The sequence below is a fragment of the Ammospiza nelsoni genome, chromosome 16, assembly GCF_027579445.1.
Source record: "Ammospiza nelsoni isolate bAmmNel1 chromosome 16, bAmmNel1.pri, whole genome shotgun sequence".
Taxonomy (NCBI): Eukaryota; Metazoa; Chordata; class Aves; order Passeriformes; family Passerellidae; genus Ammospiza; species Ammospiza nelsoni.
In genome coordinates, this window is record NC_080648.1 from 17,409,752 (window position 1) to 17,434,317 (window position 24,566).

General features: G+C 54.1%; 2 protein-coding genes across 3 annotated transcripts in view; both read right to left on the reverse strand.

Annotated features, from left to right (window-relative positions):
• SH3PXD2B (SH3 and PX domains 2B) overlaps positions 1-13,460 on the reverse strand; it is a 61,620-nt gene extending 48,160 nt beyond the window's left edge. For both annotated transcript variants that reach the window (XM_059483982.1, XM_059483981.1), the window contains exons 1-2: positions 13,389-13,460; positions 3,752-3,832 (exon numbers count right to left, since the gene is read on the reverse strand). In XM_059483982.1, coding sequence (XP_059339965.1) covers positions 3,752-3,832; positions 13,389-13,460 — 153 coding nt within the window. The remainder of the gene's footprint in view (positions 1-3,751; positions 3,833-13,388) is intronic.
• A 5,617-nt stretch (positions 13,461-19,077) lies between these two features.
• The window catches only part of STK10 (serine/threonine kinase 10), a 41,874-nt gene continuing 36,385 nt past the window's right edge, over positions 19,078-24,566 (reverse strand). The window contains exons 13-19 of the mRNA XM_059483748.1: positions 23,919-24,011; positions 23,627-23,756; positions 23,091-23,215; positions 22,303-22,491; positions 21,898-22,023; positions 21,326-21,439; positions 19,078-21,224 (exon numbers count right to left, since the gene is read on the reverse strand). Coding sequence (XP_059339731.1) covers positions 21,084-21,224; positions 21,326-21,439; positions 21,898-22,023; positions 22,303-22,491; positions 23,091-23,215; positions 23,627-23,756; positions 23,919-24,011 — 918 coding nt within the window. The 3' untranslated portion in view covers positions 19,078-21,083. The remainder of the gene's footprint in view (positions 21,225-21,325; positions 21,440-21,897; positions 22,024-22,302; positions 22,492-23,090; positions 23,216-23,626; positions 23,757-23,918; positions 24,012-24,566) is intronic.

Genomic DNA, 24,566 nt, shown 5'->3' on the forward strand with positions numbered 1-24,566 from the left:
AGGAAAGGTGTGAAAGGGTTGGGGTGTTTCAGCAGAGCAGCAAGACAACAGTGGCTCTCGGTCACATGAAGAGCTCAAGTGACTGCCAGCCGTGCCTGCTGAACTCACAATGACAAAGGGGGGAAAAAATGCTTCCTTCTGGGGGTTTCCACGAGAAACCACAAGAGACCAGCCAGAGTCTGTTCTCTAAGCAGCAGTGGCACTGCTGGCAGCCTGTGGTTCAAGAGGATCCTTCCAAGGAACTCGTCAGGGGAGCATCCCACAGGCACTGCAGAGCTTCTGCACCTCCCAGGCAGGAGCAGACCCTGATCCTCTCCCTGCCCACCACAGAGGCCACTCCAGTGCCTGATTTCCCCCTTCCATGCCAGCTGACATTCCCAGCACCCTGCAAGCCCCAATCCCATCCCTTTGTTTCTCAGGAGCAGCCTCCATCTGCTGCCAGCAGCTCACATCTGGAATTGTGAGTGTTGAGAAAGAGCCTCAGTCCTGTTGGAAGGAAATTATTCCTCCAGCCAAGGGGTTTATGCAAAACTGAGTTTAGCATTTGGAGTTACAAATTTACTACAAATCCTGCAGTTACACCAGGTTTTAAAGCTCAGAATTACAATTCTATCTTCCTCTATTCCTAAAAAACTGCCCTGACGTAAATTGCCACCTGACAGAAAATATTCACAGAGAAAAGGAGGAGAGGCAGAGGACCTGCAGAGCAAAACCCCTCCTGGGCACAGGAGAGAGCCCAGGGTGGAGCTGACCCCCAGCTCCAGAATCTCACCCTGATTTCAGCACGGGAGTGGTGACCCCAGAGCAGGAAAAGGCACAGACTGAGCACTTCCCAAGGGATCAGAGCCACCACTGACTGCATCTGCCCAAACTGCGGGCCTGGCTCCAGGAGGAAGCAGCTTGGCTCAGCTGAGGGTGAGCAGGGCCACCAGCCCTTGGGGAGAGGTGACAGCATCCTGTGGGACACTGGTGTGGCACAAGGCATGGAAACAGCCAAGCAGGCAGAGAGAGGAGGTCCTGCCACCCTTGGAAGAGAAAGGCAGGGTGGTGGTGCTTGGAAAGGTGCAGCAGCCACGAGCTGGGAACCTGGAATTGTGCAGGACAGAAGCTGGAATTGTGCAGGACATGGCCAGGTTTGGGCACCAAGGACAGGAAAGGGAAGGGCTCTGCAAGGCCACAGTACTCAGGAAAAGCCCCAAATGCTCCTGGCTGGAATCTGTGGCATCACTGTGAGCAGCAGGGTGGCTTCTGACACTGCTCATCCCAGCATGGGGAGTGCAGCTGCTCTGGTGGCTCCAAGGCAAAGGGATTTCCCCATGGAAAGGGGGCTCAGGGCAGGCTCAGGGTGGGCACAGCAGGAATTTCCCCATGGAAAGGGGGCTCAGGCACTGGAACTGCCCAGGGAGGGTTGGAGAGCCCGTCCCTGGAGGATTTAGTGCTCAATGAGCAGTTTTAGATACTCAAGGTTTCTTGAGTATCATCTATCTTTGTAGATGATAACGAGCACTCTGGGCTGGGGACAAGGTGGGGATGGGGCACACCAAGAGTTTGGGGCTCTTTTCCAACCTCCAGGATCCTGTGGATGCAGCCTGCAGGCTTCACTCCTGCACAGTCTGTGTTTGCAGTGTCCTCCCTGCCTGCCTGGGATGCGGAACACACTTTGCCCCTGGCTCTGCTCTCAGCACTCACCGTGTTTTCCTTGGCCCTGCTCCCGCAATAATTGTTCAGCCACCATGGAAGGTGAGCAATGATTCAGCTGTGGATTCATTGGGAACACCAGGAGGAGCTCCCCAGCCTCTCCCACGGGGCTGCAGCATCTCCCCAGCCCCACCAAGCTCCTCTCTCCCACTTGGATCCAGAAGTTTCCACATCCCTGACAGCCAAGGAGGAGGGTGCACCAACCTTTCCCCTGCTCTTTTAAAAAACAAACCCTGCTCAGCCCCTGGCAGGAGCATGGAAAGTGCAGCCAGAGCCACTGGGAACACTGGTATTAAATGAACAAATATCCTGACCCCAACATGCACGTACTGGGGTTGCTCAAGGCTGTGAGCCTGAATCAGCCTGGATGGGTTTTCCCTGGATAACAATGACAGACAGATTCTTGACACAGAGCTCACCTGCACTCAAATTTCCAATTCTCCCTCCAGCACATCAAAAAGATCATCAGAACTGGACCTAGGAAAAATATTTTCCCCTCTTGCTGTTTTCAGAAGCAGCTGAACTGTTTCAGTCCCACACTCATTTTGGTGGGGGGCTGTGTGGAATTTTCCCTTTTTTTTTTTTTAAATAACCAGAGGCACGAATAATTTCCAGCATGGAAAACTTCTGCCTGAAGAGCTAAAACTGGCCCAGAATCATGCAAGAGTCACACAAGAGAGGCCTCCAGCAATGGCACCAGTCATGCCACCGAGCCTACCCAGAGCATTTTTTTCCATTGTGCTCAGAGGATCTGTTTCACTCCTCACCTCCCAATTTGCACTGTCCTGCAGCACGAGTTTAAAACAAGGACACCAGGAAGCATGTGTGATAAGGGGGAAGGAAGGGAAAAACCACAGCTTCTTTCATTCCTTCAACAGAGCCAAAAAGGAGTGGCTGCTATAATATTTTTTTTTCATTTTTTTAAGAAAAAACTGCAGGGAACAGCAAAGGGAGGAGATGTTTGCTTTCAACTTTCCCACCTCCACCACGATACACATCTACATGTATTTATAAAGGACATACACTGCTTCTAAAGGTGTTTTGCAGAGTGCCTGACTCCAGTTGTGACATTTTCCACCCAAGGAGAGTGCACAGCTCCAGCCAGGATGGAGGGACAGAGGGAGCACAGCCAGGATTCCCCCCAGCCCTTCCCCAGCCCAGGGAACCAGCACAGACACCCCAAAGGGAGCTGGGGGCGCAGACAGCCCAATCTGGGTCTGGGAACACAGACACCCCAAATCCTGTTCTCCAGCCAGAGGAATGAGCCCGCAGCACCATGAAGAGGAGATGCTGCAGAGAAGGAAGCACGAGTTCCATTTCCTTCCAGCCCTGGCTGCTGCCCAACAGCTGTTCCTTATTTATTTACTTTCATATTTCCTTGGTTACACAAGCGGCTGCTCACAGCTTTAACCCCTGCACTGCCAGGGCTGGGGCAGGGTGACAGCAGGGCAGGGCAGGCTGAGCTGTCACCTCAGTGTGCTCACAGCCACTCACTCAGATGTCCTGCAGGGCAGGGACAGGGCTGAGAGCAGCATCTGCCCCATCCCAGACTCTCATCCCCTCCAGGCAGAGCCCAGGAGCATTCCCGGCACTCCTGTCACCCCCCCAGCACTCCTGTCACCCCCAGAGCACTCCTGTCACACCCCCAGAACACTCCTGTCACACCCCCAGAGCACTCCTGTCACACCCCCAGCACTCCTGTCACACCCCCAGCACTCCTGTCACACCCAGAGCACTCCTGTCACCCCCCCAGCACTCCTGTCACACCCCCAGCACTCCTGTCACCCCCCCAGCACTCCTGTCACACCCCCAGAGCACTCCTGTCACCCCCAGAGCACTCCTGTCACACCCCCAGAGCACTCCTGTCACACCCCCAGAACACTCCTGTCACACCCCCAGAGCACTCCTGTCACACCCCCAGCACTCCTGTCACACCCCCAGCACTCCTGTCACACCCCCAGAGCACTCCTGTCACACCCCCAGCACTCCTGTCACACCCCCAGCACTCCTGTCACACCCCCAGCACTCCTGTCACCTCCCCAGGGTTTCCCACCTGCAGGTCGAAGAACTTGCTGTACCGTCTGTAAATGACCTCGGTGGCTCCATTGGACCAGGTGACCTTGATGATGTACACCTGCAGGGAACAGAGGCACAAATCAGCGTGAGGAACCCCCAAAAAAGCCCCACCACGACCCAAAATCTGCCAGTGCAGCCCCCCCACAGCTGGGTGACGAGCAGGGGAAGGCTTCAGATCGATTCAGCCACAACAGAGGTGAGGGGAAATGACTGAGCTGCAGCTTAACCAAATGTTTGTTTCTGGTGGTGGACTGAACTCTGTGGCCTTGGAGAGGGGCACACATTGAGTGTGAGGTGACAATTCTGTGTAAAAACACAGCACAAATCCCTCCAGACAGCACTAAAAACCCAATTAAAACTAAACCCCGGGCGCCCCATTTACAGCTGCAGCACCAGAGCTGATGCTGAGATCCAAGGGCACCAGCCTGGCTCCTGCAAATGGGACTGCAACAGCCCAAAGCCCCGGGGTCTGCAACTCCACCTGCTTGGGGTTGGGTTTCTGACACCCGCAGGGGTGGAAATCAGTGTCCTGATCCCTAAAATGCACAGGACCAGCCCCAGTCACTGCAGGTCATTCACAGACCCCAGGACCAGGCTCTAACTGGTGATGAATGCAAAACAAAGCACCAAACCCAGCCCATTTCAGCACAAAACAAAGCACCAAACCCAGCCCATTTCAGCACCAAACCCCAAACCCAGCCCATTTCAGCAAAAAACCCCAAATCCAGCCCATTTCAGGACCAATTCTCCTGTGAAAGACAACAAGCACATCACAGAATGAGGCAATTACTGATCTCATGTCCCCTCTGTGTTTCACAGAAAGCAGAGATAACCCTTGGTGAGGTGCCAGTGTAACACCCAAGTGACACAAATCTCAAATTGATAACAGATTGACTGAGCAGAACCCAGGGTATTTTTTCCCTCCTAACTCAAGTCCTTATTTCTATCAGAAATTCAAGCATCAATTCCTTGAAGAGGGACCAAAACTTTCAGAAGCTCAGGTGAAGGGACCTGCTGGAACTGCTGCTAGCAAAATCAAGCATCAAGGCTCTTAAAAGCTGATGGTTTGGTATTTAAAAGAGAATCCCTCAGGAGTTTATCCAGGTTTTGCCCACTGAGATGCCCATTTATCCAGATTCTGGAATGAGACCAACATCCTCAGCCAGTATCCAGACTTAAACACCAGGACAGCACAACACTCAGTTATTGGAGTTTATCAAAGCTACTCAAATGCTGCACTGAAAATCTCACCTCAGATCTCACTGTGCTGCTCAGAGGGCTGGCACAGCTTGAGCCACCGAGGTGGGGACACTCCTGAGGGTGACAAACTCTTCCCCGAGCAATCACTTCCACAGAAAAGTAGACAGAAAACAAGGCAGCAAGAGGGACCAAGTTCTTACTGCTAAAATAAAGAACTTCCCTATTTCAAACCAGTAATTCAAGGTCCACTTTTGTTGAATTTGGGTTGGGTTAGAAGGGACCTTAAAGATCTCCCTGCATGGCAGGGACATCTTCCACTGTCCCAGGGTGATCAAACACCTGCATTGGGCACTGCCAGGGATCCAGGGGCACTCTGTGCCAGGGCCTGCGCACCCAATATCCCACCTAAACCCAGTCCCTCAGTCTGGAGCCATTCCCTGCTCTGCTTTCACTCCCAAACTCTTATTTTGAGATGAAGAACCCTCATTTCCTCCTTATGAAGACAGATGGATTCTCCAAGACAACATCTGCTCCAGCTGTGGAGGCCATGCTGTGCTCCAAGGGAGGCAGCACTCCCCCAGCAATCCAAGGGTTAACCTGGTGCTAACACAGGTTCAAACTCCTCTACCCTCTGCCCAGGGCCCGATGCAGGGCCAGCATGAGCTCATGTGGGCTGGGAGCTGAGCTGTATGCCAGTTTTGTCAGCAGTCCCCAGCCCTGCTCGGGTTATATCACTGCTGGCTGCCTGCCTGCACTGAGCCTTCCACTGGGGCAGCAGCAGCAGCCAGCTCCTCCTCATTGTTTATTCCCACCCTGCCTTTATTTGGAGTCAACAGCTCATTAGGCTGGGATTTTAATCAGGATGTGGACAGACGGAGCCAGAGTCATTCAGAGCTCTTGAGGGTAGTGAAGGTACGAGGGCACCCCAGGCTCCCCTGTGGCCTCTGCAGCAATTTCTGCTCTCTGCTGCTGTGCTGAAATGCACAACTCCCAGGGGTCAGAGAAGAGTTTCCTGCACATCCCTTTCCAGCAGCAGAAAGGTCTCCAGGGGTTTCTCCTTAACCTGCTTATGGACAGCAGAGGAGATGGGGGAACCACAGGAACTGGAGCTCCTCAGCATCTATCAAACCTGGGGAAAGCCAGCTGCCTCTCTGCTGGTGGATATTCCTCGTCCTTCCAACGCCCCATCCCAGATCTTGGCGTCTCCCAATACCTAATCCAGTCCCTGCTGTCTCAGAAATAAAAAATCCACCAGAAAACACAACCCTGGTGCTCCCCTCACCTAACAAGTGCAGGTTTGGGAAGGTTTGAACACTGCACTCACCCCGTGAGCATTGCACTGCACTCAGGGATCCTGCAGCCTTCCCTTGGTGCCCTCCATCACCACCCAGCATCTGTCACTGCTGTCCCCTGCCCAGCACCTCTGTCAGAGGGAGAACAGCCCTTGGAAAATGGGGCTGAAAACCTTTGGAAGGGAAGGGAAGTGTCAGGAAATGACAGCTTGCTGCAAGAAATGCAGATGGCAGCTGGCCAAGCACAGCAGAGCTGTCAGAGCAGCCCAGGGGAACACTGAGAGCCAGGGGGATCCAGGACATCCCTCGTGGGCAGGGAGGGAGCTCCTGGAGGCTGCAGAGCCAGCTCAGACCCAGCAGAGCCACAGGAGTCACGGGGACAGAGGGGTGAGGAGCCAGTGAGAATCTGGAAAGGGCAGCCAGAGATTTAATTTTTTTTTCCTTTCTTTTCCTCTTGAAGGGATGAAGCAGCCAGCCCTGGGAGCAGCCAGCCCAGCAGTGTTTTTGCAGGGACTGCTGGAAATCCCTGGTGCTGCACCCAGCAGTGGCTCCTGGTGACTCCCAGTGCCCTCAGGGACCAAGGATCCATTCCCAAATCCTCCATCCTGCCCTGCCCAAAGTGCCTCACAACAGCACGGGGAGAGACAGAGGAGCTGATTCAAACTGCTGACTCGAGGCAAGGAAATTAAGAACAGATACTGAGAAAAAAATAAAAAATAAAATAACAGAGCCAGTTTCCCATTCTTGAACACGAGGCCGTGTGACCTCGCAGCAGAATCACTTCTGGACTCCCTGCATAAACACACCAGGACAAGCTGGGGAGCAGCCTGGTCTGCTCAAATGTGAGCAGGAAAAAGGCAGGGTGAAGGAGAGGAAAACCTAGAGCTGCACTTTCAGCTTCTCTCCCCTGCTACAGGAGTTTTCCAAAGTTTTTCACAGAGATTTGCATGGTGCCCTGGCTGGGGGGGACACACCAAAACCCCACAAGGAAGGATGTGGGAGAGGGGGCAGCAGCCTGGGAACTCTGCCTGGCACCAGGCAGCGAGTGCAGCCCAAACTCAGCAGCATCCAGAATGCAGGTGGAGCCCAGAGCAGCTCAGGCACCCCAGCACCAGCTCAGGGCCTTCCCTGAAGGATCCCAGAGCCTTCCTGTGCCCAAAACAGCTCAGCCACCCCGGCACCAGCTCAGGGCCTTCCCTGAAGGATCCCAGAGCAGCTCAGGCACCCCAGCACCAGCTCAGGGCCTTCCCTGAAGGATCTGAGAGCTTCCCTGTAACCAGAGCAGCTCAGGCACCCCAGTATCAGCTCAGGGCCTTCCCTGAAGGATCTCAGAGCAGCTCAGCCACCCCAGCACCAGCTCAGGGCCTTCCCTGAAGGATCCCAGAGCCTTCCTGTGCCCAAAACAGCTCAGCCACCCCGGCACCAGCTCAGGGATCCCTGAAGGATCCCAGAGCTCCCCCACACAGACATGGGCAGGAGGCACAGCAACCCCATGGTCACTTGGGATGACACCTCCAGGCAGGGCAGGGACACCAGGGAAGGTCCCAGGCTCCAGCAGGGCTCCTGCAGCAGCTCCAGACACTGCAGCCTGCAGCGGGGGCTGAGCTGTCTGCAGAGCTGTTTCCAAAGGCTCAGAGGCTGTGTGGTCTCAGGCCCGGGGGGGACTCTGCACAATGAAGCTCTCTGTGGAAAACTGCACATATTTAAAGCATCTTTCAGCAGCAAAGAGGAAAAGCATCAGTCAAAGGCGTCAGGCTTTTGATTTCACCCACGCTGAAACGTGGTGACCCTGAAATGAGGGGAGATGTGAGAGCCTCACCCTCCCTTTGGAAACCCGAAGGGGCAGAGAAACCACAGGAGCTGAGCAAGGCAGCCAAGCCAGAGTGGGTTTAACGCAGAAAAGGGAGTGGGGAATTGTAAGAGGAAAAGAGAAAAAAAAAAAAAAAAGAAAAAAAAAGGAGGGAGGTGGCTGGAAACAAAGAAAGTTCTTGGCACCAAGCTGCTGCTGTGCTTGGCCCCTGTCCATCAGCCCTCACTGCTGCAGGGCTGGGGAGGGGACAGGGGATGCCAAAGCTGGGGGCAGCAGAGGGACAGCCAAGGCCCAGCTGGGTGGGCAGACAGCTCGGGACCCCTCACCCCTGCTCTGTGCCTGGGGAGCTGAGAGGAGGGACAGGCTGGCATGGGAAGGTGTTCCAGCTGCTGCGGGGCACCAGGGATGCTGCCCTGGGCTCTGTGGCACAGGAGAGGCAGAAACAGCAAGGCAGGGCTGGAAAAAGGGCAGGCAAAATCTCAGCACCAGCCAAGGCAGGGCTGGAAACAGGGCTGGAGGGAGCACCAGGGCAGGGAGATCCTCATCACCAGCCCAGGCAGCCTGAGCACACAGCCAGCACTGCAGAGCAGCCTCCTCTCCCCTCTCCCCAGCTCATCCCTTGGATTTTTTGCTCTGTACCCTCTTTCCCCCAGCTGCTGCACAGCCTGGCAGGGCACAGCACTGCTGGGATGGCCAGGGCACAGCCACCAGGCTGGGAGCCCCAAGGACAGCCCAGCAGAGGCTGCTCAGAGCCCTCAGGCACACAGCAATGCAGCCAGCCTGCCCCAGCCCCTCTGAAGGTCACACAGATGGATTCTCCTGCTTCCTGTCCCCCACTGGCACAGGAAGGCAGAGACACCCTCCAAACAAAGCTGGGGGATCAAGGTCAGAGAGCTGGGGGCAGGCAGAGGCCAGGGATGGCCCCAGAGCTGCTGGAACTGAGTGTGAGCATCAGCTGGACCTGAGTGTGAGCACCAGCTGGCACTGAGTGTGAGCATCAGCATCAGCTGGACCTGAGTGTGAGCATCAGCTGGCACTGAGTGTGAGCATCAGCATCAGCTAGAACTGAGTGTGAGCACCAGCTGGCACTGAGTGTGAGCACCAGCTGGCACTGAGTGTGAGCATCAGCTGGCACTGAGTGTGAGCACCAGCTGGCACTGAGTGTGAGCACCAGCTGGCACTGAGTGTGAGCATCAGCTTCCCGCACAGAGCTGCTCCTGACAGCAGCCAGGGGCCAGGCAGGATTTGGCCCTTCCACATTCAAGCTTTTCAACAGCCTTGAGAAAAGTGGCTGGGGAAGGAAAACAAAGCAGAGTTGGAGTCTGAGTGCTGGTTTTCATCCACAAAGATAAGAGTGCTCCATGCTCAGCTCTGCTGAGAGGTGAGGAGGAAAGCCTGGTGAGATCTGGAGCAGAGCAGGGTCAGGCACAAGGACAGGGCAAAATTCCAACCAAATTCCCTGCCTTGCTGGGACAGCATCATCCAGCTGACAGGAAATGGGATGAAACAAGGCACAACCACAGGATACAGCAGCAAACCACCACTGAGGATGCTGAGAAAGCCCTCAAAGCTTTAGAGGCCACCAGGAGTGAGACTGCAGCTTCCCCTGGCTCTCTCCCACTCCTAGTTTGGTTATCTGGGGACACCACACTGCATAGATTTCACACTACTCATGCCAGCCTCCTCCTTCCTCCCTCAGCTGCCCACAGGACATTCCCACATTCCAAGGGCACGGTCACCCTTCCATGAGACAGCATGGGGAAAAGTCATCCCTGACACCCTAACAACCTGGATGATGCACAAGGGCAGAAATAACTCCCAAAATCCAGGGGAATAACTCAGCCTGCTCAAGGTGACACCGTGCCAGGGCCACCAAGCTCTGCTCCAGCTGGGACCACAAAGCAACATCCATGGTGCTCCTCAGAAACACCTTCAGCTCATAAATATAAGGCACTAAAGAAGCTGTGGATTGGCAGCTCTGTCCTCTTGCCATTCAAACACTCCATAATCAGCTCCAGATAAGCACAGTAGGGCTGGGCTACACGAGGAATGAAACCACAAATGGCCTCAGGAGCAGAGAGGACACCTACACCACCACATCAAAAACGTAACAGCACCTTCACTTTTTGAACGTGGTTCTCCTCAAATTTGTTTTCAAACACCTGTAGGTTCCATTAGCCAGATTCCACCACTCACTGTTAATTACTTTCACAACCCAGCTGCCACAAATGAGGTCTTCACCTTGTTTAATGTTTTGCCATCTTGTTCACTGGGTTTGCAAAATAAATGTATGCTGCAAATATTATTTAAATTCCCCCTTTTCAGGGATACATGGAGGTTGGGAATGGAAGTCCTGAGAGAACATAACCCAGCTTTCCCAAAAATCTAACCCACCCAAACAGCATGCTGTTGAATGGACAGATATAATTTTGGATGGTGCTCCAGAACAGCCATTTAAACCTATATAACTATGGAAATGTTCCTGGTAGGCAGAAATGGAGCTGGGATTTAATGGCATTGCTATTAACACATAGAAAACACACACATTGCAGCTGTAACAAAATTGAACATCCTGAAGCTTGCCCAAGGGAAAGAAAACCCAATCTGGATTTAGTAGGAAAAAGCTTTCTTTTAGGGCTTCTGCTCGAGAATAACAAACACAATACTATAAAAAGGTCCTGAGTGGAGTCCTTTAAGAAAAATCCAGTCTGTTTCTACTATGGCTTTGTTTTGGGTCTTTTCTGAATAAACATTCATTTATCAGAGACTTGGCCAGACCAGAGAAAAGACAGTCTGCTCCTCTGTCTCTCACAATGATTATTTTTAAGCTTTCCTCTTGGACTTTGCTCAGATTTGCAGGGTGGCCCTGGAGCCCTGAGCTGGGATCACTTCACACAGGATTTTGTGGGAAATGTACTGAAAATGTCACCTCAGCCACTGCCTGGAGGATGGAGTCCCCTTTTCCCTTGGAAAATGAGCCAGAGCATCCTGCAACAAGCACCTGCACAAGGATCATTCCTCAGTGCCCCTGCCAGGTGGTGCCCATGAAGAAAAGCTTAAAAACACAAGTGGAGTGAGAGGGCACAGGGCTGTGCTGAGCCCTAACTCAGCCCAGCACCTGTACCCAGCTATCCAAACCCTGCCCAGCACCTTGCTGGGTGCTTGCCCTGCAATTTGGGGAAATGCTGTGCATCCTGCTCCACAGCAGAGCTGCAAAACAACCAACTTTTTGTCTCAGGCATTGCAATTCTTGTAGTATCAGTTACCCAGGTGAAAGGCAAACCACAGCAGCCTGAACAGAGCCAGCCCTCCCCACTGCAGGTGCAACAAGGAGTTTGATTTCACTTTACTGGGAAAGTGGAATTCATAACTTTGTGCTGTGGCCTCATCTTGAGCAGCACAATCACAGCTTTGTCCAGCAAAGGGAAACCTCTGGCTGGTGCAGAGGAGCCCGAGCAGGGCAGGTCATCACAGAGGCAGCAGGAGGGAAAGGCAGCGTGGTCCTGCAGCCTCCCCAGGGACAGGAGAGCTGTCTCAGGGCTGGGGCAGAGCACATCTGTGTGATGGGAGAAGGCAAAGGGCAAAGGTTTTACACAGACACTCGGTGCTTGCCTTGCATTCACGCTGTGCCAGCAGCCACTGCCTACAAATGATTCAGCCATGATTTGCTGCCTCTCCTTCTCTTTGCAGGAGAAAAAAAAAAAAAAAAAGGAAAGAAAAAAAAAAGGCGCTTTGGTTTCATATAATTAACTGGCTTTGTGAATCTGCCTGCTCCTATCGATTCCTCCGGCAAGGCGAGCGCTCCCATTGACTCCAGCGCTGCCTGCAGGCTGCCGGCCCCTCCCTGCCCAGCCCCGAGCAGCCACGCTGGCTCCCGCTGCTGCCTTTGGGTCCGAGCCCGGAGCAGGGGAGGGCTGGAGCACAGGGATGGGCTGGGATGGGGAGGCTGGAGCACAGGGATGGGATTGGGATGGGATGGGCTGGGGAGGCAGAGGCCGGGGCTCACAGCTGTCACCGCTCCTGCTCCCCGTCCCCACCCACCGCCCCTCCATCCTGCTCTGTGCTCAGCAAACATCGCCGGCCCAGTTTTGCAGCCTCGCAGGGATTATTTGTGCCCTGCCCAACTCCAGCCGCGACAGGCGGGGACAGCGCTGACCGTGCGCGGCACCGCGGGGACACCGCTCCGAGGGGCACGGCAGGGACAGCAGAGCCACCCCACAGCCAGCCCAGCCCGGCTCGGCACGGGACACGGCGGCCAAGCCCCGGGTCCGCCAAGACAAACTGCGGCGCGCAGAGCTGAGCGCGGCTCCGGAGCGATGAGTAAGGCACGATGGACACGACGGCAGGAAAAGCGCACATCTGGAACCCGAGCCAGGCTCTGCCAGGGCTGGCAAAGCTCCAGGCAGGGCAGCAGGAAGAAGGGGAGATAAGGGAGGTGGGTGGGTGGCAGCGGCCACGCCGCATCGCTGATGCGAGGAGAGACCCCGCTGCCCTCGCCTCCTGCCCTCAGCTTTCCTCCAATTGTTGCTCAATGCCACGAAACAGCCGAGGGGAGCTGGAGAAGCCCTCGATCCTCCCAGAGCTCTGAAAGCCTGGCCCTTGTGGCAACTGACTGCAGCCAGAGCAAAGAGCACATCTGCACAGCCCAGATGTGCCCCGAGCAGTGCGTGTGTCACCGGGTCACCCCGGGCCACGGCAACACGGGAGGCAAGAACATTTCGGGCTTTGTTTTAGGCTCTTGCCAGGATTCACCCACAAGCTCTCCACGGGTGTGCCTGGAAACACACCAAAGTTTAAATCATAAAAAAAAAAAAAAAAAAAAAAAGGAAAAAAAAAAATAAAACCACCTTCAAAACCAGACAAACCCACGACAGTTTGGAGCACGCAGGAGGGCAGGGGACACGAGGGATCCTTCCTAGGGACGGAGCACTACCCAGCGACCGAAAGCAGCAGCCGGGTGGTCTCTTTGCCCCGGGACTCCGCGACCAACAGGTCCCGGCGCCAGCTGCAGGAGCGGGGGCGCTTCCCCGCGGTGCCCGTGGCCGATGCCCGGTGCCGCAACCACCGCCCGCATCCCCGGGCATCCCGCGGGGCCGGGGGCATCCCCAGGCTGGCAGGGGCACCGCGGGACCCCCCGGCACAGCCGAGAGAGGCACCCCCGGCACACCCAGAGAGGCACCCCGGCAGCGCTGCCGCCCTCTGTCTCTTTCTCCTCCTCCTCCTCGTCCGTCCTCCCTTCCCGGAGCTCCGCGCGGGAGCGGGGCCGGCAGCGCCCGGCCTTTGTTCGCCCGGGGCCGGGCCGGGGCACTCACATAGTGCTTGTTGGGGATGCGCCGCTTCTGCACGTCCAGCACCTTCACCTCGGCGATGCTGCGCCTGGGCATCGCCGCTGCCGAGCCCCTCGGGGAGCGGGGACGCTCTGCCGCTCGCCGCCGGCACCGGAGGCTGCAGCGCGGCCGAGCCTCCCCGCGCCGCCCGCTCCGGGGGCGGGAGGCGGCCCCGGCCCGGCCCGGCCTATCCCGGCCGGAGGGGCGGCCCCACCGCCGCCCGCTTAAAGGGACGGCCGGCCCGAGCCTGCCCGGGGTGCCTGCTCCGTGCCCGGCCCGGCGCTGCCGCAGCGAGGTGGTTCGGAGAGCGCGGTGCCCCTCCCGGGAACGGGTCCCGGTGTGCTCCCCTTACCTGAGCGTGGTTCCGTTCTTGTCCCATCACAGCAGTGCCCCCGGGATGGTTCTGCTCTTGTCCCATCACAGCAGTGCCCGAGGGTGGTTCTGCTCCTGTCCCATCACAGCAGTGCCCGAGGGTGGTTCTGCTCCTGTCCCATCACAGCAGTGCCTGTGGTGGTTCTGTGTTGTCCCATCACAGCAGTGCCTGGGGTTGCTGGCAGCAGCCACGTCCCTCCAGGAGCAGGGAATGAACAAGGAAGGGCTGTCCTGCTCAGGTCAGAGCTGCCCTGCCCGGGACAAGCCGCATACCTGCGTGGAGAGGCTGCTCAGAGTGCGTGCAGTGACAGGAGCAGGGAATGGCTCCTGTCAGAGCAGGCTGAGATTAGGTATCAGGAAGGAATTCTTCACTGTGAGCGTGTTGAGACATGGCACAGGTTGTCCAGGGAAGTTCCATCCCTGGCAGTGTCCAAGGCCAGGCTGGAGCAAACTGGGATAGTGGAAGGTGTCCCTGTCCACACAATGGGATGATCTCTAAGTTCCCTTCCAGCCCAAACCAGTCCATGTTTCTATCCCTGTGAGCCAGAAGCTGTTCCCCTGCACCCACCTTCCTCCTGGCAGCCCCCCTGTGCCCAGCTGTGCCCTTGTGCCAAGAGAGCAGCCAGGGCAGTGCCCAGGCCCTTCTCTGCACCAGCACTTACCCGTGGCCTCTGTTCCCAGCAGCTCCTCAACACGTGGCATAACCACAGCTCTCTCCCCCGTTGGGCTTTTAATTACATTATAAAGTTACTCAAGGCTTACACTGGCAGGTCATTAGTTTTCATATGAATTTAATTTAATCATAAACAACTCATCTCACTCCTTCGCGGCTCCTTAAATGTGGCTCTTTTTTAATACCATTAACTTTGCTACAGCCACCCCCGAGAATTAATGGAGGTGCAGGCACTTTGCCAGGGCTTTATTGCCCCTCCCCAAGGGCTCGTCTTCATCCTCCTCCCCCTCAGCAAAGCCCCCAGCCCCTGCAGAGGTGGCTGGGCTGTCTGGAGGGGACACCAGGCCACTGGTCACCTCCCTGGTGGCCACTGGTCACCTCCCTGGTGGCTGCTGGGCTGCAGACACAGCACTGGGTCACTGCACATCACCCCCACTCCTGCCCCAGTCACCACCATGCTCAGTCAGATGTGATCTGGAGAGAAGTGGGGATGAGCTGTGGAATCCTCCCTTCCTTCTGTCACGGTGACATTCCTGTGGGATGCTGGCACTGGAAGTGCTCATGAAGAGCCTGGGACAGCACCAACACCTGCAACTGCAGCTCCTGATGTTGTGTGGAGTGTCCAGGCTGGAGCAGAGGAAGTTTTACCAGTTTAAAAGCCCTCAGAAATGCACAAATCCTCCAGAGGATGGAGGAGAAAACACCCAAAGCAGCTGCTAAGAGAGGCAGTGTACACTGAAATGTGGAGCAAGGGAGAAAGCTGTTTGAGAGAGGAATGAAACAATTTCTGGTCTTCACATGCTGAAAAGAAGAATTAAGGTAGAGAAGCACTTCAGTATCAGCATTTTCTTCTCCCCTGAAGGGATTCCATCACTCCTGGGCCCTGGCAGCCTCACAGCTAATGAGCACCCAGGAACCAGCAGGGCTTGGAGAGAATCTCAGCTCAGGCTGCAAAATGGCTCCTGTGCTTAATTAACAAGTCTAATGAGGGCTGTAGAGAGGAGTGGGGAGTGGCTCTGCATGCTGACCAGATCACCTCCCCTGGGAGAAACGCTGGGAATTGACTGTGGAGAGACAGAGCTGTGCCCTGGTCATTCCTCAAGGAATCTGCCAAGGCATTGTAAGAGAGCCCGAATGAGGGGTTTGTGACTGGCCTGGGAGTCCTGTGCTCACCCACACCTCTGGGGATGCTGCTGCAGGACAGCAGAGATGTGGCAGCAGCACGTCCCACAGAAATGTTGGGTGCTGCAGGTGCAGCTTGGGGAGCCTCAGGGTAAACATTCATCCCCTGCTGCCCTCACCACAGGCTGAAGCTTCCTGAAGCCAAATAAAATAAAATAACTGTGCTGAAATAACTACACAGGAGAGGTCATGACCTACACAAGAGTCAGGCTTGTGCACTCTCCCTCGTGCCTGTCAGGATCAGCTGAGCAATTTAAAACAAGAGGGTGAACGACTTCTGAAAATCCATCCCTCAGCTCCAATGGACAAATGGGTTTCTGCACAGCTGTGAGTGGGCTCCAGCTGTTGGGGCACAGCTGGGCAGTCCCTGAGGTCTGCCTGGTGTCAGGGGGTGTCAGGAAAATGAATCCACAAACACCAGAGGTTTATGTCCAAAAAGGAGACAGAGGAGTCTTTTTACTCTATTCCAATAGAAGGAAGAGGCCATAGGGCATTCCCCTGGGATCTCTCACATTTTTGGAGGATGCAGCCTCCTTTTTATCCCAATTTCCAGCCACATTTCCCTTCTCTCTTTCCCCATTGGCTGAGGTACTTGAGAGCTTCAGACTTCCCAAAACACCTGATACCAGATATTTCCCAAAGATCTCCCTCTGATGTATCATCCTCCCTTTTAATTTTTAATTCTTATGGAATTTAGGGGTTTTTCTTCCCCATTATTTTTCATCTCTCAATGTCTAATTTCGTTTGTCAGCAACCCTAAAGTTTATTTGTAAAAGCAAATATCTTTTTCCATTCATCAATCAGTGGAATCCTTCCCATTGTTTCTTTTATCTTCCAGAGCTGGTTTAATCTACCAGCAGACTCAGAGCTTGTTTGGAAAGGCAAATCTGCTGTTCCTCTCAGTGGAGTGGAATGAGAAGGCAGAGCCCCACCATCAGCCCTGACTGCAGAGGGAACACTGACTGAGCCATCCTGGCATGGAGAGCCTCTGCTCCTCACTTGGCCACTTCAGAATTGGGAGCTTGTGCCAGGAGCCTGAATGTCCTGGTCCTCCCTGTGTACGGAACAAATGCATCCATCCATCCATCCTCCCTGAATCACCTCACAAAAATCACCTCACAAAATGATGCTCCTGCCCCCACGGAGGACACACCCCTGCAGCTGGAGCCCAGCTCAGCAGAGATTTCCCGTTTTTCCAGACCTCTCTGATTCTCAGCAGTCAGCAGGAATGATTTTCCACTGCTGTGACCCCTGAATCGCAGGGTTTAGGTGTCACCCATGAGAGCCAGGCTGGCAGCACCCATCCTGCCCAGGCAGAGCAAAACCCACACAGGGGATGCTCAGCCCCTAAAATGGGGGAACACAGTGAAAATCCCGAGGACCAGGCTGGAAAAGCACTGAAACCCCGAGGAGAGGCAGAGATCTGGTGGAAGGGATGTCACAGAGAGTGCCAAATGCAGGGAAAGAGGCAGAGAACCCTTCAGGAGCTCCAGGGTGATGCCATCTAGTGAGCGAGAGGAAGAGCAGCGAGAGGAAGAGAAGGAGAGGAAGAGCAGCGAGCATCCCGCTCCTGCCAGCCTGGAATCAGTCGGGTTTGGAGCAGTGCAGGATGGGCTGCCAGGGCAAACTGCCCCCATAATCCAGCCCCATCCAGCCAGGAGAGCAAACACCAGCAGCAGAGCAGGGCCAGCACCTCCAGGGAGGCTTGCTTGGACTGCTCAGGCTGGGGGGAGTTTATTTGGAGAATAAACCACTGGCCACTGGAGCAGCATTTGGCTCCAGAGGACTCTCAAGGAGCCCTGCAGACACCAGGGGAGCAGGGATGCAGCTGTGGGAGGACAGCACTCAGGCACAAGCCCCAAACCCTCCAGGCCTGCCCTGCTTTTCTTCCCCCAGAGAGTTCCAGCACCAGGAGCTGCCAAAGCCCTTGGGCAGCCCAGAGGGGTTTGGAGCCCAGATGTGACAGGAGCTGACCCACAGGGGATGCTGCAGCTGCTGCAGCACCAGGAGCTGCTCAGGGCTGTCAGCTCTGGTTTGAAAAATGAAGGAATATTTTTACTTTCGCTCTGTTTTCAACCTAGCACCCGGAGGAAATGGTAGTTAGCAGTTATTTCTGGAATATACAGTTCTTATATATATACTTATATATGTGTTAACTCCTCGTGGTTGAAGCTCCCCTCAGGCACTGCCAAGGACATGCAGATGAAGTTAAATATTCCCAGGAGATCTCCTGCTTCCCTGGGACACACTGAGACCACTGCAGTCCTGCTATACATAAACAAAATGATTAATTATGTGTCCTCAGCTACTCCATTCCTTACCATCCTGTGGAGCAAGGAGACAGAAACCCTCAGGCTCTGCTCATCCCTCTCTCTGCTCATTTAAAACCTCACCAGCACCACCTCACACTCCCAATTCCATCTCATTTTCAGCACCTCACCTGAACTCAGGTGCTGCACTTACCTGGGGTGGGCACTGCCAGCCAGGCCATTTCCTGCAGGAAATCCAAGGTTAAATTGGCAGCTCCTGGCAAACTTTCCAAAATTGAGGGTAAACCCACAGCAGCTCCATGGGCTGCCCTAATTTAATGTGAGTTCCTTGGGAGGAGTCAATGGAAGCAGCAGGATAAAAGCTGTGAGCAGGGAACAAAGGGTGTGGTGTTTGTGAGGGTCCCCAGGATGAGGTGAGGGATGAGAATCTGACTCCAGGTCCTCAGAAGGCTGATATGTTATGTTATGTTATGTTATGTTATGTTATGTTATGTTATGTTATGTTATGTTATGTTATGTTATGTTATGTTATGTTATGTTATGTTAAAACTATACTAAAGAAAGAGAAAGGATACATCAGAAGGCTTAACAAGAATGAATAATAAAAACCCATCACTCCTCAGAGCCTCTCCACAGCTGGACCATGATTGGTCATTAATTAAAAACAATTCACATGGAACCAATCAAACATTCACCTGTGGGTAAACAATGTCCAAGACATATTCCAAAGCAGCAAACACAGGAGCAGCAATCAGATAATTTTGGTTTTCATTCCTCTCTGGGGCTTCTCAGCTTCCCAGGAGAAAATGAATTTTTTTCTCTTCCTGAGCAGAGGAGAGCATGGGGAGGGACAGGGAGGCATCTCCTTGGGAGAACTGAAGGGAACTGAAAGGATTTTAAGGGTTTGTGTGAGATTCCCGTTAATGAAAAGGAAAAGGACCCTGCAGAAATGCTTTGCTCTCGGTGCAGTACTCGCTGCTGACCGAGCAGGGTCAGCCCAGCACCATCTGAGCCTGCACTGAGCTCACCCGGCAGCAGAGGCTCCAGCCCGCCTTTATCCAGCCTTGCAAAGTTCAAATGCCAGAAGTTTTCCCCAGTCAGCAAAACCCAGAGCAGAAGCAAAGCTGAGCTGAGGTCACAGCTGGCAAGCAGGCACAAAATCAGACCCATGCCCAGGTTTCTCAGTTTGTTACTTTATTAGAGAAGTCTTTACATCACGGTGGTGGCCCCACTGAAGATATTTTACAAAATATTAAAAAAAAACCTTTTTATTCGAAGCCACAATTTTTAAAATCGTGTCCCATCCCCTCCCTGAAAAGCAAGCTGGGTTTAATTGTGGTTCCTTTTGAACAGGAACAACAAAAATCCATTTTTGAAAGGAGGGAAAATGATAACCATGCTGTAAACATGACAGCAGATGACGTGCCCCCCTTGTAGGTGAGGGACAGGTACTGGAGCCTGGCACACCCAGGGAGAGAACACAGAATACAATCTCCAGACAGCCCTTGTCCCATTTCGGAACATCCCTTGGTGTTCATTAACCTTCCATCAGCTCCCAGCCAGGTGTTAGCACATCTGGAAGGCACAATCCACATTTTGGAGGTGGGGCAGGAACCTTCCTGTGTTCACTCACAGAGACATGACTGCTGTGAAATCAGAGGTAACCTGGGATGGCCCAAAGAGACAGAGCCTTGCCAGCCTGCAGGAAGTTTATAAATACGGATTAGGGGCTCTAAAAGGGTAGGAAATGAACCCTCAGATCCAGACTTAAAGACCTGGGGGCTGCCTCCTTCAGCCCAGTACCCAGAAGTGAGGCACATCACATTCCACCTTTCCCTGAAATGCCAGTGAATCAACAGAGGGGACTTGAAAATAACAACTTTTTTCTTAGATTTTCTTTCTTTTTTTTCTTTTTTAAGCAGGAATATTTTTTTTTCTTGCTAAAGAAACAGGTCTAAAATAAACATTGTTGTCCAGAAAAAAATACTTAAGTGCTGCCTTACACCTTTGGGTTGTGTAAAGAAGGTGCTGCCAGTGAGGTCCCTGAGCCCTCCCCAGCTCTGTGCTCCCAGTCCCACCCAAGCTCAGCCAAGCCCTGCCTTGTGCCCCAGGAGGGGACAGAAAGGACAGAGGACCTGCTCTGCCCCTCTGCCACGACTCCCAGCCAGGAGAAACACCCAAAAAGCTGTGGCACATCACAGGGAGATGAGACATCAGCGGACAAGGAGGTGCTGGGAGCAACAAGCCCAGTTTGCATCTCCTCTTCCCTTGTCCCACTGCTCCTCCCCAGTGATGCTGTGCAGACATCACCCTCTGCCTGACCCACAGGGCCCCACACAGGAAAGACTGAAAATCCAGCCTCAAGCAGTTGTGTGATGTGAGAGCTCTGGCTGTAACACCCTTCACCCCACTCATCCCCAAGGCACATGGCAGTGACAGTCACTGTGTCACCGCAGGACTGAGCTGTCCCCAATGTCCCCTCTGCACCTGCACTGCCTCCAGAACCCACAGCTGGGCAGTGCAACCAGCCCAGACCAGCCTCGGAGAACACAGTTAGTGCCAGAGGGGCTGTGGTGTTTATTTCAGTGCCACTGGTCACCGCAAAGGAAGAGCAGGAGCATCTTTGGGAGGACATCCAGCCCCTTTCTGCACAGGCTGTGTGGGGAGCAGGAGGAAAGAAAAAACCCAGCCCTCCCTAGGCAAAAAACCCCAAATCTGTGTCCCTCTGTGGCAATAAAAGGGCCATGGTGGAGAGGGGTAAGTCTAAGGCCAAGGTGAGTTTAAGACAATGCCAGAGCTGCTGTGCCCCAGGCCAGGCCTTACAAAGGACAGGGACAGGAGCAGCCAGGCTGCAGAGGGAGGTGACAGCCCTGCCCCAGGGGCTGTGTCCCCCGATCAGAGTGGGCACTGCTCCAGCCTGAGCTGACAAACCCAGTGAGCACCAGGCTCACCCCAAAAGCATCCAGCCATCAGTGCAAGTGCAATCCAGAGAGGCTCCTGCCCCAATTCCCAGCCTGGAGCTCCTGGGAGAGCCACCCCAAGTTCCAGCCAGGGTCCCTCAGCACAGAGGCCACGTTTATCCCAGGCTGTGGTGGCAAGAGGCTGTGAGAGGCTCTTCCCAGTCCAAGCTGTCCCTGCAGCCCAGGAGGACACGGCCAGTCCCAGCTGGTGGCCTGCCAGGTGTTACAAGCTCTCTGAGGAGCTGAAGGGGACGAACTTGGCATGTTTGGTTGGCGACACTGGCACCTGTCCATCGGCCTCCTCGCTCAGCTTGAAGAACATCTCCTGCTCACGCTTCTTCTGGTTCAGCTCATCCTCCAGGGCCTTGAGCAAAGAGAACAACACAAGAGCGGGGTTTGAGATGGTTCTGGAGCTATGGGCACTGTCCCCTTCAGCCAGCCAGGACACCCTGCTCACAGCCCCACCTTCTTCCGTGGTCTCAGCTTGTCCCTCCACTCCTTCATGTGCTGGTTGTGGTTCTCATCCAGGGACTTCAGCTTCTGCGTTTCATGCTCAATCAGGAGGTGACACTTCTCATTCTAAAAACACATCAGCAAACACAACAGCCATCAGCAGCTGGAACTGTACAGCCAGTGGGCAAATGTTGGATTAAGCTCTTTTCTGACTTAGGGATGGGGTAACTGCGAGGTGTTTTAAAAACTTTTATTCCATTTCCAGTCTCATGTGAAGGGTGAGACAATGCAGACATTATAATTCATGCTATTACAATCAGAAGCTAATTATTTCTTAATTGTAATACATTATTGGTGTTTCTTGGCTTATCAGCTTCAGTTATATCTATTTCTTACAGTCAAACAGGACTTGTTGTGGGCAGAGACATTCAGAGCTCTGAGTTCCACGTTCAGACACGGCAACAAAACCCTCTCAAGGCAAGAGCAAGGGGACATCAACCCCTAAGAGTCCTCTGCAGGCACTCCTGCAGAGGCTGAGCCCTGCACAGGCAGCTCTGGCAGCCCAAGCCATGAGAGATGAGTACCTGGAGGTGCTGGAGCTCGTTGGTGTTGCTCTCACACTGGGCCTGCATGTCCTTCATCTGCGACTCGTGCTTCTGCTGCTGGTGCAGCCGCTCTGCCTTCTGCCTCTTCTCCTCCTGCAGGGCAAACTGGAAGACAGAGAAGCAGGTGCCCATGTAGGCAGCATTGCCCTGGCCTCTGGGCCTGCCTGAGAGACCAGCCCAGCTTCCATTATTGCACAGCAAAGAAAATATTTGTGTTGCTTTGTCACGATGGAGGCAGCGCTGAAAACCACATGCAGCACCACAAAACAGAGCCATTCAACCCAGCACTAAGTTAGAATATGGAAACAGCAATTTGGGAAAATGCAGCTTTCTCCCCCCTCACCAAGCCAAGCCTCAACTCCTGGTGCCTCTTCAGGCCCTGACCTGTTTGATCTTCTCCCTCTGCTCGGAGGCGGTGCCGCTGGAGTGGATGTGGAGGCTCTTCTTGTACATGGCCATGCGGGTCTTGCCCTCGCTGCGCTGGATCTTGGGCAGCCGGGCCTTCTCCTGCTGCTGCCTCACCTTCAGCTGCTCCAGCATGCGCTGGTTGTAGCGCTGCATCTGCTCCCTCTCCTGCAGGCACACGGGGCTCAGAGGGAGGGTCGCCTCCCCAGAGCCCTGAGCAGAACGGGGACAGCTGGAGGGCACATCTGGGAGTAGCCTGGAGATGGCTGGTGACACTCCAAAGGGATAAGAGGGGATGAACATGCTGGGATAGCAGAGGAGAAGGGCTGGAAGTGCCAGTCTTCACTCCATGCTCTGGGAATCAACCATGTCAAATCCTGGGCAGTGGCAGATTTCCAGAAAATTTTTCTGGGGGGAAAAATTTCCCCCCAGAATTCGCAACTTCTTGCACGTTAAATGCACACAACACAGAGCACATGTCCCAGGCAAGAAGGCTTCATTGCCTTCTTGACACCAGCTGTACTCTGGTCCCTTTTCATTAATAATCACCAAGCCCTTTAACTCCCAACCCACCCTTAGAATTACAGAATATTCTCAGTTGGAAGGGACCCACAAGGATTGAGGCCAGCTCTTAAGTGAATGGCCCATATAGGGACTGAACACACAGCCTTGGTGATTTACCCCCTTTCATCCTGGAAGGGAAACACCCAAGGACACCTGGACACTTTGCTGGCCCACACCAGCGTGGGAGGGTGTAAATCCTTCACCTTCTCGTGCTTCCGGAGCAGCTCGTGCCTCTGGAGGAAATACTGGTCCTTCAGCTGCTGCTTGATGAGCTGGTGCTTCTCCTGCTGCTGACGCTCCTCCAGATCCCAGATGGAAGCTTCTCGGTCTGTGGGGAGGAGCAGGAGCAGGAGATCACCCACCCTGGCCTCCCATCCTGGTCACACAAAGTGTCCCAAGCTCAAGAGACCTCTGTGCACACCAAGAGCACAGCAGATGTTGGGGGTGACCATTCATCTCCTGTTTTCCATGAGAAACTGGTTGCAAACCATATTGGAACCTGATTTCTTGCAATTATGAAGCCTAATTGGTTCATATTTGTAAAGCACTTTGAAGATTAAAGCACTAAGTATTATTATTGTTAAACATTTAGACAGGACCTGGCAAGGCTGGTTTTTTCCACATCCCATCCTGGCAGCTTGCAGCTCTGTCACAGCATCTGCTGCGTGGGAAGAGCCAGGGCTGGATAAAGCCATGGCTGCAGCACTGCCTCCCCTCCCTCCCAGCCTTTGCCACCCACCTCTCATCAGCTGCTGCTTCTTGTTGAGGCACTCACGCTCCTTGTCACAGATCTCTCTTTTGTTCTGGGCAATGATGTTCTTCATGGCCTGCTCCAGGTCCTCCTTCTGCTTGGCCAAAAACTCCTGTTCCTGTTAACAAACCAGCAGTGCCACCATGAGCTCTCCCTCTGCTGCAGCTTGGGAAGCAGCTGCTGGTGTTGCAGAACCTGCCAGTCCCTGCAGCAGGAAGGATGGTCTATTCTGCTGCACATTTCCCAGTTTTGGGGCTGGGGGATGTTCCCCGAGTCTCACCATGGTTTGTTTTTTCTGGGTGAAGTCATCCATCTTCGCCTTCAGGTTCCCTTTGCGCTGCTGCCGTGGCAGCTTCTCAACCTCGTTCTTCACCTGTGGGGAGGAAATTAAATTTTCCTGCAGGGCACTTTAGGCCAGGAACAACCCTACCTTGAGTCACTGAACAGCTCAGGAATCACCCAAAAGCACCTCAGGAATCGCCCAAAAGACTCTCAAGAACCACCCAAAAACCACCTAAGGAACCACCCAAAAGCAACACTTTCCTCATAAAACACCAACTGCTTCCCTCTCAAGTTCTGCCATGAGAAATGCTGAACTTCCCAGGAAGAAAGAGGTGCAGGACATCACCTTCCCTCCCTCCCATCCCCAATCTTCACCTCCTTCTTCATCTGCTTGAGCTGCTCGAGGAAGCGCGTGTGGTCGCGCTCCTGCTGCAGGCAGAGCAGGAACAGGAATCACCCAAAATCACCTCAGGAATCACCCAAAAGCACTTCAGGAATCATCCAAAAGGCTCCCAAGAATCACCCAAGAGCAGCTCAGAAATCACCCAAGAGCACCTCAGAAATCACCCAAAACCACCCCAGGAACCACCCAAAATCAACACTTTCCTCATAAACCACCAACTGCTTTCCTCTTAAGTTCTGCCAC